Source organism: Vigna angularis, chromosome 4 (genome assembly GCF_016808095.1).
Source record: "Vigna angularis cultivar LongXiaoDou No.4 chromosome 4, ASM1680809v1, whole genome shotgun sequence".
Classification (NCBI taxonomy): Eukaryota; Viridiplantae; Streptophyta; class Magnoliopsida; order Fabales; family Fabaceae; genus Vigna; species Vigna angularis.
The window spans coordinates 18,218,733-18,231,686 of NC_068973.1; the positions used below are offsets into that span (position 1 = coordinate 18,218,733).

General features: G+C 34.2%; 1 protein-coding gene and 1 long non-coding RNA gene across 3 annotated transcripts; both read left to right on the forward strand.

Moving 5' to 3' along the window:
• Nucleotides 1-1,401: 1,401 nt before the first annotated feature.
• LOC108332185 (probable mediator of RNA polymerase II transcription subunit 26c) lies at nucleotides 1,402-4,018 on the forward strand. 2 transcript variants are annotated; one of them, XM_017567365.2, is made up of 9 exons: nucleotides 1,402-2,363; nucleotides 2,466-2,534; nucleotides 2,618-2,700; nucleotides 2,812-2,879; nucleotides 2,992-3,050; nucleotides 3,140-3,173; nucleotides 3,269-3,399; nucleotides 3,519-3,603; nucleotides 3,708-4,018. In XM_017567365.2, the coding sequence occupies exons 1-9, from the start codon at nucleotides 1,944-1,946 to the stop codon at nucleotides 3,824-3,826; spliced, it is 1,068 nt and encodes a 355-aa protein (XP_017422854.1). In that variant the 5' UTR covers nucleotides 1,402-1,943; the 3' UTR covers nucleotides 3,827-4,018. The 2 variants fall into 2 exon arrangements, with proteins under 2 accessions (XP_017422854.1, XP_017422855.1); XM_017567366.2 differs by having other exon boundaries at nucleotides 1,404-2,363; nucleotides 2,992-3,044.
• A 2,865-nt stretch (nucleotides 4,019-6,883) lies between these two features.
• LOC128196157 (uncharacterized) lies at nucleotides 6,884-12,719 on the forward strand. Its single transcript, XR_008248321.1, has 3 exons — nucleotides 6,884-10,326; nucleotides 10,408-10,536; nucleotides 11,624-12,719. It is a non-coding gene; the product is annotated as an uncharacterized LOC128196157 (long non-coding RNA).
• Nucleotides 12,720-12,954: the final 235 nt, after the last annotated feature.

Consider the following 12,954-nt stretch of genomic DNA (forward strand, 5'->3'; position numbering starts at 1 on the left):
TTAGTTCTAAGTCTTTGTGTATGTTTTCTATGTTTGAGATTCTAGTTCTAGGTTTTGTGTTTTTACCCTAAGTTGTTTTCAGATTATTATTCTGTTTTAATGTTATTTGATTAAATTTTAAAACATGAATGCATTTAGGCACATAAACGATTTTGTCTTAACAATCTCAAGATCACCAACAACACAAGATCACCACTATCTATGAGAGATGTGCAACCTTTTGTATGGTGAAAATAACATAAAATGAATCTCAAAATAATATTGAAAATAACTTATTGGAGACTATAATTGATTCTAAAAATATGAGAGTCAATTCTATTTAAGAAACATGAGATAATCGATTTTCTTAAAAAAAATAGATATGAGAATTGATTTTTTGGAGATCCAGAATTCACTATAATGTGTTTGATCACAATTTTGTTATAAATAAAATTGAGGAAAAATGAGTAATTTTTTATGTTATGACTTTCACTCCTCTTCTCATTGTAGCAAGTGGCCTCTTCAAACATTTCGTAAATCCAGGTTCATTTTTTTTTTAAATCATGCAAAACAAAATGAAACTTGCATTCACTTCTCTATTCGAGCATATTAAATCATGAAAAACAAGCCTAAGTTAAAAGGTATTGAATATTGTTAGAATATTCTTTACATTATAAAAAATAAACATAAATTAAAAGGTATTGAATATTTTAGAATATTTTTAAGATGATTTTCTTAAAACCTTTATTATTTTGTAAAAAGTGTGTTATTATTTTTAATTTTTATTTTTTGTTGGAGTAAATCTTACTGCGATATTTGTGTTCTTATAAAATTACTCAATAATTTTATCTCTTTATCTTATTTTATTTATATATCTTCGTTTTGTCCTGATGAAATATAGGAAAACAAAAAGAAATTTTACGAAGGGCTTATATGATATATATTTTTAAAGTGTGAAATATGATCATATCTGTTCAACATATTTTCTATTTTTATTTTAACATTGATGTTAGATGAAGTTAAAAAATTTTATACAACGATGTATTACATACTATGGAGACTCTTATATATAGTATTTTATAAAATTTCATATTGTGAAATAATAGTGGAATCCATTTTATATTTGTGAATCAAGTAGAAGTTTTTTTATCACCGCATCTTTTACAACCATCATATAATATTTTTCATTCGCCTTTAATTTGTCGTGGTTTAATTGATTTTATAAATTTCACATTATTTATGAATAATTAAAAAATGTTAAAGAAACTTAATTAAAATAGTTTAGTAGTATTATTGATTTAATTTTTAGAGAGGGAGAGACGTGGGCCAAATGCAAATAATTGAAAAAGTTTGTGTTCATCTCCCTTAGTCCACAGGAAAAAACATAATAAAAAAAGAGTTTGGCAAGCAAACAAAGAGAAGTAGTAATGTATAATGGTATTGGTGAGGCACAGGTATAGACCCTGGGGCCATACCATACCAATACCATTACCATACTTCCAAATCCTAATTAACATCTCAAAACTAAATCAAATCAAATCAATTATATTAATCAAGGGTTTGGTTTTTCTTCTCGAATATCCTCAATTCTCAATCCTCATCTCTCTGTACTATCCTCTACTCCATTATCCACAACTTCTCACCCTTAATCGATCAATCTCCATATCCATACCTCAGATCTACGTTGTTTTTATCACTGCTACTCATTCGTCGTTTCGATCTATCCCTTGCCGTTTCCCTTTAGGGTAATTTAGATCCGTTGATGTTACATTAGAACCTAACCTGTAGTTCTTCCAAAAGCCTAAGCAACAGAACAAGGAATCTTCCCAGATTCTTTTTCTGTGCTCATTAGCCTTTCATAGAGAACCGGAAGAAATTCCTTTTCAGCTCATCTTATATAATCAATCTCCGATCGATCGCTTTTTCTCAACCTCTTTGCACTGGTCCACGCGCTCGCTTCGGATATGGATTTGGACGATTTCCGATCCATATTGGACACCTCGGGCGTCGACGTCTGGATGTTCATCGACGCTGCAATCGCCGTCGCCTCCGCGGACTGCGCTGCCGAATTGAAGCGCCGCCGCGACTCCATCGTGGAGAGTCTCTACTCCGCCACAGCCGCGCCTCCGCAGTGCCGCAATTGTGGCGACGGCCACCGCCTCAGGCCCAACGGCCACCAAGTCGCGAAGCAGAACAGCCCTAGCCCTAGCCCCGAACGGCAACCTCAGCGACGCGCCGCCGCCGCTACAGCCAATTCCCCTGCGACGCCGCAGTCTCTGGAAAACGATGACGGCGGCGAGGAGTTGGATCCTTACGGTGGTTTGTTCGACGACGAACAGAAGAAGATTCTAGATATTAAAGAGCAACTCGAAGAGCCTGACCAGGTATTGTTAATTGTTCTATTCAACTTTTTTTTTTTTATATTGAGATTACAAGTTCAATTAATGTTTTCTTTTAATTTGGCTTGCTTTGTTTCTCTTTTGTAGTCTGAAGATTCCTTGGTGGAGTTGCTGCAAAGCCTTGCGGACATGGATATTACATTCCAAGCTTTGAAGGTAAGTTAATTTTCTTTTGAAACCTTTTTCTTTTTTAATTTTGTATGAATCACTTCACAGTGTTTGAAGTTTGATTCCTGTAGGAAACTGACATCGGGAGGCACGTGAATCGGTTACGGAAGCATCCTTCAAACGACGTTCGTCGATTGGTGAAGCTGCTTGTCAGGTTTAGGAAGATATATAAAAATAATTTCACTTTTTTTGCGGAATTTAATGTTGTCGTATTGCAAGAGTTTTAATCTATTGACTTGATTAATTTATTTTTTTGTATTTGCAGGAAGTGGAAGGAAATTGTGGATGAGTGGGTGAAGTTGAATCCACAGGGAGGAAGCAACACTCTGATGGGTAATCTTGATTATCGATTAATTATTAATTATTAGGTTAATATTGAGGATTTTTAGAGTGCATGTGAAATTATTAATGATAATTAATGATGATGTTGGTGGGGTATTGACAGCTGATGGAGACTCGCCTGTGCAGAAAACCACCCAAAATGGGCATCATCATCAGGTTGAGGTCAAAGAAATCTTTTTCGGCGGAGTGCTTTTTTTTTTTTTTTGAAAGTTGAGCTAATAATATTCATTCTTCTTCTATTCCTTTTGCAGATTCCTGATTTTGCATACTCGCCAAATCCACACAGTGAGTATAGTATAAGCATATTGGCATCTGATTCAAATCTTTTTGGATACTGTAGTTCACTTCTCATTGATATAGCGGCCTATATGCTGACGCAGATGGGAGTTCAGGTTCTGACCGTAACAACTCTGAAGCAGAACACAAACCGAAGGTGATTCCGCGCAGTGAAGCTCGGCCAAAACCCACGCCTGCACCGTCAGTTTCAACCCCTGCTTCCGCTTCTCAAAACGTATGGATATGATTTCTCAACCATTTTGGTGTTCTCTGAAATATGAATGTGATGGTGGGTTTATCTGTCAAGGTAAAAGGGTCTTTAAGTGGTCCTCACATAGTGTTGAATGGTTGCAGAGACAAAGGCAGAGCAGTTTTGACGCGGAGAGGCTTGCTTCTGCCAGAAGGCGGCTTCAAGAGAACTACAAAGAGGCTGAAAATGGTGGAATTTTCGTCTCTATAATTTTCATTTTCATGCTGTGATATTTCTTTATCTCTCTCTCTATATAACTGACGTGTAATTTGGTGTGTTTGTGCGGTGTATAGCCAAAAGGCAAAGAACTATTCAGGTTATGGACATCAATGAGTTACCAAAGTCAAAACCCAAGAATGCCTTCTTTGGGAAGAACAAAGGTGGTGGTGGTTCTCAGGGAAGGCACTGGTGATGATAGTGAAGCACGTATCCATTGTTGGTGGTGCCATTTTGCGTGTAAAAAAACACAGCCTTGTGGCGGTGCCGGATAAGTCCCAAATCCTGTTCATCATCCCTGTGGATTTTTCCTCCGCTCATAAACTTTTTTTTTTCCTTGTGGTTTTTATTTAAGTTAATAATAACCGAAGAAAAGAACTCCTCAATATTTTTTTTTCTTGAAAGGGGGTCGAACCCGCGTTTGTCGGTTTGTTGAGGAGCACGTGATTTCAGGAAACAAGATAGGGATGGTACGGGGGTAGGCTAGAAGAGGGTTTTCCTTATGGTTAGAAAACATCGTTTTTGAGGGTGAAGTTTGAATTCTGGTACATTAGGTTTTAGGGATGGTTTACTCCATTAATTGCAATTTTTTCTTGAAGAAAAACAACAAACGGAAGTCAAGAAATGATAAGAGTATATGCATTTGCTCCGGGTGGGTGGGAATTAGTTGGGTGGATTAATGATGGGGTCTTGAGTCTTAAGCTTTAGGATGTTGACACCTTCACAACCTGCTTAATGAGTTCGAATCCTTTGCCGTAAAAAATGTGTTTTATTTGGTGCAGCAAGCCATTTACGACCTTTGTCTAATAATTGAAACACCACAAATGGACAAAAAGCCTTGCGTTACGGGGTGCTTCTGTCAATAGAAAATTCTTCTAATGATCTATTGTTTGTTAAGCTATACACAGTTAGGCACTTATTAGTCATACAAGTTACATAACATGTTCCTTGTGTTACACAAATTCGGCTTCCTGGTACTTTCATTATTCCATGACAATTTGCACTTTTACTCGGAAAGTTGAATTTGTTGCGGAGGCATGTTAGGTAGTAGGTAATTAGTATGACAAATAAATCATTTACTGCATTTAATATTTCACACTTACTCCAAAAATTTCTTTTGTGCCTTTTCAGTACGCCGTCACTTTTGGGCCTAGTACGGTGGTCATTTTGGGCTTTATTAGTACATTACATCACTATCCCAATTTCTTTTAGTGTCCCCTCCATTCTTCATGCAATTTCATAGACGTGATTTTTTTTAAATTGCATAATTTAAAAATTTATTCTGAACTATCAAGCTTGAAAATCTATTTCGAAAAAACTTTATTCGAAGATTTATTGAAGATGTTTTCTAAATTCAAATGCATTTTTTGATTCTGCATATTATAATGTAAAATTTTGGAGTATATTTATGGATTCAGAAATGTATTTTAAGTTATTTAATATAAAATATATTTGAATATTGTGAAATTCGGAATATGTCTTCAAATTTTTCAATTTGAAAATCTAATGCATAGAATATTTTAGATTTTCCCAAATATCCCATGGAAATGCATGAGCATGAGGTGAAAAAAAAACAACTGCATCAACTTCCACTTATTTTCAATCAGGTTTTTCATATTGAAAGCAAATGTTAGAGATTATGCTTTACGGAAATGAAAGTTGGTGAATTTAGTTATTTTAAAATCGACCAATTTATTCCATATTTGTGTGATTCATTGTAGGTGAATGTCTTGTGAAAAATTTGCTCTATCAATTGAGGTTTTCTAAAGCTTGTATTATATGATATGATTATCCTAACTCACTAATAACATTGCCTTTTTATTTTGAAAATTCATACATTAACGAAGGATAAAATGTTTTCCACTTTGTCATGCATCTATGACTGCAAATAAATTTTCAGGTGATGAAATATTAAATGATACCATGTTCTGAAGTCACAACTAGTGCTATAGGAAGGTAAGACATGTTAAAACTCATTAATAAATCTGGTAGCTCTAAAAAAACATACTTTCTATTTTGAAGATAATATCTGACTATGAGCACAGTTTTTGTAATCTCAACATCAATAATATTTTAAGTCAAAGGATATATATAATAGTAATGATAGAAGACATTTTCTTTCAAAAATTATCTCTTTAGAAGACAAGAGTCAAAAGTAAGTTTGTAATAAAAGCGATTTTCTTTAGAAGACACCAGAAATGCAATGTTAACACAAGTGTTATATATATTTAACATTACATTAAAACTTAATATCTTAAAGTAAATATACTCTTTGAACAAGTAAAGTTTTGACTAAGAAAAATAATTAAGAAATGAAGATGAAAATAACAAAAAGTAAATAAAAATCAATATTTAAAATATGTAAAAAATTAAAAAAAAAATAGAATAAAATATGTAAGTAAACATTTTAAAAAAATTATTCAATGTTAATTCATTAAAATGTTTTCAAAATATTAAGATATATAAGAGGTGCAAATTGATCGCATACATTGTTTAATTATACAGTTGTATATAATATTTCTAATTTAAATAAAAATACAATGGTTTAACCAATTTAGAATAAAATAATTCTATTGAAGGATGAAATAAAAGTTAAAAAAGTATTGGTACATATTCATGCTTTCCAAATGCTTTATATCGGAAACAACGTCAATGGGCTATGTCAACACCTAATTTAGTTGTTGTAAAAATTTTATTATTTTATATACTAATTTCAAATTTAATATATTGTATGTAAAGACTTATAAAATAATATTTTAGAATTAATGGTGTATTTAAAACTAATGAGATTTAATTATTTTAATAATAAAATGTTTAAGTATAAATAAAATTTTTATAAATAAGTTTTATTATTTTAAAATATTTTATTTCTTTAGAAATCATTTTTATAGAATTCTTTTATTCTTTTTCTAGGTTATCTTATTATCCGTTGTCTATTTGAAGATTGGAGGTCGTTTGATAATTCTTGGTGAGTCTTTCTTTTTGTCTTATAGTTTCTCTATCTTGTAAGTTGAAATTTTGCTTTTGTTTTTTCTTTAGTAGATATTGTCCTAATTTGCATGTGACTTTCTCTTGGTTGCATGTGAAGTTTTAATTTTCTATATGAGTTTTTGTTGATTAGTGATCATAATGGTATATCCTAATAATTCTAATGATGTTTCTATATGTTGATAGAGCATCATGTGGAGTATAAGAGTTTTGGTATTCTTAAAGCTACTTAAACGATCTTTCTAAGGTGAGGGAAACTAAAATTTTATGTTTATGATATGCTTGTTTGGGGTTATTGTTGAATATAAGTTAGAATTTCTGCTTTGATGGGTTTGGATTGATTTGTAGTTTATTTTGCATCTGTGATACTTTGATAGATCATGTGTTGATAGAATTGAACTGTGAAATTGATGTCCTTTTTCATATAGTTATAAATTTTTGTTATTGAAAAATTTACTTTATGATATTTGACTAGCTAATCTAATATAGGTTTAGTTAAAAAAAATTATGATATGTAAAGTGTTTGATACCGTGAATTAGCTCAAGGAAGGTCAATTTTCACAAATCAAACTCAAAGTAGATTTTTTGTGAATTGGGATGAAGTTGGACACCATTGAGATATTTACTTCTCTGAGTTGGTCGCTGATGGGTGAGGGTTCCTCTTGCTAGGTGATACCAAACTCAAATAGCTCACTGACTTGGTGTCGCTATGTACCAATCATAACCGTTGGGCGCCAAAAAATCCAAATAAATCTTAGGAACTCCATGGGTTCTCTTGCTGAGCCACCATTGGACTCGTTAGGTGCCATTTAGTTTCCATTGTGTGTTACTCTTTTAGGATTTGTCCGATTTCAAACAGGGCAGACTCAGTCAAATTCAACAAAATTTCGCCTCCAATCGAAATTCGACCAAGTTAGACCGAACCAAAATTTAGCTAATTTGGAACAAGTCAGCCTTAGCCATCTTTCGGTTGAGTCTACCTGATTCAAAATTCAGTTGAATTCAACCAAGTTGGCCCTTATCGAAATTTGGTCGAATTTGGCTTAGCCGACCTGTCTCGACCTACAACCTAAGTCGATTTGTTTAGATAATCAATTTGTGTTGACCAGTCTCGACCTTCGGCTTGGATTGCCCATCTCAATCTTTGGCCTAGGCCAACCTTCTCGACCTTCGACCTTTGCCGTCCGTTTCAAACTTCGGTCTAGGCTGGCCAATCTCGAGTTTCAACCTATGTCGGTTTGGTTTGGCCTTCGGCCCCAGACGAAATGCTAAACGACTAATAAGTTAATGTGTCTAAGAAAGTTATGCTAAACACGTAACTTATATTGTACCCAAGGGGTATTGAATTAAACTCTCGAGAAGACAGAAAAAGTGTCAAGATTATGTCTTTGAAAAACACCCTAAAAACCTTAAACCTAGAACGTAAAAGAAAACACAACATGCTAAATGCCTTTACTCTAAGAAGGAAAAATCATGAAAAACGTTTACATCAGTCTAGATGATACCATGAGTTAAAATTGTTACTTCATCTAACGATGAAGTTCTTTCTCAATGTTTGGTATCTCTAAACGAAAAGCTTAATTGTCAAACACTACCTCAATAGTAGAAAATGAAAAACACTTTGTTGTTCTAAGTAAGCATTAAATGATATTAAATGCTTAATGTTCAAAAACAACAATCTGGTGCATGCACAATCTATTCTATTCTTTACATAAAACCTACTCTACACGCATCCACATGCTTCATTCAAAATATTAAAAGTGGGCGTTAGAGATAAATGAGATATTCAAGGAATGTTCTTCACTTGAGAAGTAGTGTCTAAAAGAAAGTACAACATACTTCAAGCAAAATACTGAAAAAGCAACTCTGCTTTGACAAGTTGACTTTAACCAACAACTGTTGTACATGAAGAAAGAGAAGACAAAAGAATCAAGGCTAAAATCTCAGTCTAACGGATATTTTATCAAGAGCCTTTAAATAGAAGAACACTCAAAGCAAGAATAAAGAGGATAATATATAACAAAAATATTCATCCTGAGAAAAAAATTAAAAATATAAGTACAAAAGAGCTCAAGAAAAAGACAATATCTGAGAAGAAAAAGAAGTGAAGCAATATTCTCAAGCTTCATTGTAAATTTTCTTACTGTTGTAAGAAAGAGAGAAAAAGAGAAAAGAGAGAAACACCTACGAGTGTTTTGACTGTATTGTATTGTACACATATCCTCTCTACGAGAGTAATAGTCTAAATGACTTGTAAGCAATCATTGATTGCAATTCTGAAGAGAATTAAAACACTTGTTGAACTCAGTAGAGTTAAGGAAATCTAGGTTGTGTTATCTAGTACCAGGAGTGATGCGAATACTCCACTGATCTAGGGTAACAGAAGGTCATTCGCTGATCAGGGATACTAGAAGTGGTGTGAGTACTCATCTATTGTAAGGTAACGAGAGATTATTTGTTGACTGGGGATACTAGGAGTGGTGCAAATACTCACCTAGTCTAGGGTAATGAAAGGTTATTCACTGACTGAGAATACCATGAGTGGTGGTTGTAATCTTGTTGAAGATTATAGTGGAACCTTCTGTGGATATAGGAGATTGGTCGTAGCTTAGTTAGAGTGGACTAGTATAAAAATATTTGTGCAATTATTTTTTACTTTTGTCTAAACGCTTCTCTTATTAAAAACCTGTAGCTACATTTTATTTCTACATACAAGTAACTTCTGCACTAAATGATTCTCATTTAACTAAGGAAGTTCTTATAAACATTACATCGTATATTGTGAATAACACGTAAAAAGGAAACTATCTTTCACAATCATTTACAAGGTCGAGTGTTTAAATACTTATTTGACAAATTTAATACTCGACGAACGTGCTATATCAAAACGGTTGTGAAAAGATTTTTCCATTAACATTATTCAACCCTTTCTTCTAGTGTTTTTTAGGTACTTCACTCAAGATCAACTTGTCTCTATGTTCAGCCCGAGTCAGCCAATCTTGCCTTGCTGCATAGGCTGACTTATCTCGTCCTTTGGCTCAGCCCAACCTATCTCCTCCTTCGACCTAGGCTGACACATCTCCACCTTGAGCTCGAGCTAGCTCGTCTTCGCCTTGAGCCTAGGCGGGGTCGTTTGGACCTTCAACCCATTTTGATCCATCTCAATTTTTGACTTAGGTCGGTTCATTTTTGCCTTCGACCGAAACTAGTTTGTATTGGCCTTCGGCCTAAGTCGACCCTTCTTGGCCTTCAGCCAGGGTTGACTCGTCTTTACATTTGGTTGGGGTCTATGTTCGGTTAAAGTTGACCCGTCTCTACGTTCATCTCGAGTTGGCCTATCTCGGCCCTCAAAATAGGTTGCTCGTTTCGGCCTTCTGCTTGGGTCAACCAGTCTTGGCCTTTGGCCTGAGTTTGACCATCTTAGTCTTTGGCTTATATTCGCACACTTATATTTCTCTCTCTTTCGTGCGTCGCATCTCATTTCCCTTTTGTGCTTTCCTCACGCATCTCATTTCTCCCAGTACACACAAACCACCCTCTCCCTCTACCTTTCCTCTGAATCTATCCAACAGCACACAAAGGCACACAACCCCTCGTGCTTCCGTCTCCCTTCGGTTTCCTCTTCCACTGTTGACTCTTGCACACAGAGCTCGTCCATTCTCGCACACAAAGCTCGTCCCACTGTTGTCCCACTGCAGTCATGCGAAGGTGGTGCTTCCAATCTCATTCTCTCTTTAGATGGTGTGGTTTGCTTGTTTTTGATTTTAGAGTTTTTTTTAATCGTTGTAGGAACATGACACACAAACAAATTTTCTTCTGGTTAAGGTTTGAATGCCAGAGAGACAGAGGAGCTCCAGCGCCAACCAATAGAGCAAACACCCACCCAGCATCCTTACGAGTACCCAACATCCCTACGAGGTTGGTATGTGTTGTTTTTATACATGGCAGAAGTTGTTTGGTACATTTGTAATGCAAATCTGTGTGAATCTGATATGGAGAATCGATTGGGGCTGAATCGAATGTCCATAACCGATTCAGCTTACATCAGATGTCCAGATTTGATGTGTTCTTTAAAATATTCTGTTATAATAATTTTAAATTTTCTGTTTTAATTTTTTTAAATGTTCTGTTATAATTATTTTGAACTTTCAATTATAATTTTTTAATTTTTAGTTATTTGATTTTTATTTTAATAAAATTGTTTTAATTGAATTAATTATTTATTTATATAATGATTTGAATTAATTTTATTTATTTTGAATAAAACAATTTAGTTTGTATATATTTAATAATTATTTTTAATTTTTTTAATTTTATAGAATGTATAGTTTGTTATTTGTAATAATATATTAAGGAATTAGTTAAATTGATTAAATTTATTTGTTGTTTAATTATTTATTTTTAATTTGTTTTAAAGTTTTTTTTATAGTTAGAAGATTTTTTGTTACTTTTTTTTCTGAAATATTAGATTTTTATAATTAGTTAACAAAATTTAATTGCTTTATTATAATTATTATTTTTTAGAAATTTAAGTTATTTATTTTGTAATAATATATTATTTAATTTTATAATGAATTAGTTAAATTGATTTTATTTTAAATAAATTGTTTTTAACTGTTGGTAACCATTAAATAGGCTTTTGCAATGTAGTGGTGTTGTTAATGACATTGTTCGTTAAAACACTTAAGGGTGTTACTCCCTCGACCACTACACACTACTCCCTCCACCTCCACCTCCTCATCCCTCTTTTACCCTTTAGTAATATTTAAACGGATGTGAATATGCATTGAATTCTTAAACGGATGTCAACATTCGTATACAGATATCCGTTAAAGGAAAAACAAATGTCAATATCCATCCATGGATGTTGACATCCGTTTAAGAATTGAGGGTTCACGGAAGTTAACATCCGTCCATCCACATATTTTATTATACATGAAAGGAGAGAGAAGAAATGGGAGGTAAAATTAAGAGTTATTATTTTATATCTCTTCTACAATTGCAGGTGCCGCCATGTACACATACAACAACGCTTCCCTCCCACGCTCTGTCAAATTCCTCGCACATTTTCTCTCTCCGTAGGACACATCCACGCCGTCGCCAATGCAGTACGTCACCCCTCATCAGCTGCAACACCACTAAGTTGCCCTAGGCGAGTTTGATTCAGAGGCGAGTTCGAATAACACGTACAACAGCTGCAGACCGCATGATTGCAGCCAAACGGGCGTGATCGCTTTGCAGGTCGAAGAAAGCTGCTTTTATCACATGGCCAACTCTTTGTAGACTCGAGAATCCCTTCCACCAAATTCCATGCTCAAACCCCAACTAGAACATATTCCACATGCAATTTATTTGCTTATATTTCCAAATGCACAATAATATAATGCCATAGGGGATAAATACCTAGACAAAACATTGGTAGAACTGTTAGATCATGTGCCCTTGCCCAGCTGCACCTCTAAATTGTTAATATTTATCTTGATTTTCTATAGTACTCTAATATTCTCCTATGTCTCCTTGAAAGAAAAAAATAAAAAGTTATTCTCTATATGTTATCTTCATCCTATAGATTCTCTTTGTTTTTTACCCTCCTCCGAAAGATGGAATTTTTTAGTCTAACTGCTATCATTAAGAATTTCTCATTCTTTTTTCTTCAACTTTGTCAAATATTTATTCAACAATGTCGAATGTAAGGTCTCGAAAATTTAAACCACTGCCACCTGTCAAATCACGTAATTATTACTCACAAATCCTGTCCAGAAATTTTATTAAGAAACGCACCCACACCTCTTGTTCTTGACGCCATTTAATACACCATCGTCACACGTGCAGTGCCATTAAAACGCACTCACACTCATTCTGCATGCAGCTGCCAAGTGTCACTTTGGAACATTCGAAAACGTTAGTGGAATCCAAGTGGCACCAGGCGAATGGACGTTCGTCCTACGTGGGAAGAGAAATCACTTTTCTGGAAAACACTCTCCCACTTCTCTGCATGTTTCATCTTCTTCCCCAAATTTCTGATTTCCAAATTCTCTACCTTCTCTCTAGAACTTCCACCTTCTCTCTACCATAACTTACCTTCTTCTTCTCCGATCAAATTTCAGAGACCGTAGAAGCAATCCAGACGTCATAAGCTTTCCATCAAACCGAACAAGTTCAAGTTTTGAGTTCTGGTACGTTCGTCCCTTAGCTGTTCATTATTAGGGTTCATGCAAAAACCAAATATGGTTACATGCATTCTCTGTATCTGAATCAAGTTTTGATTCTGGACTTTTGTTTTAGTTCCAAGAGTTGAGTGGTCTGAGGATAGAAGTGATAGTTGGGCGAATACGG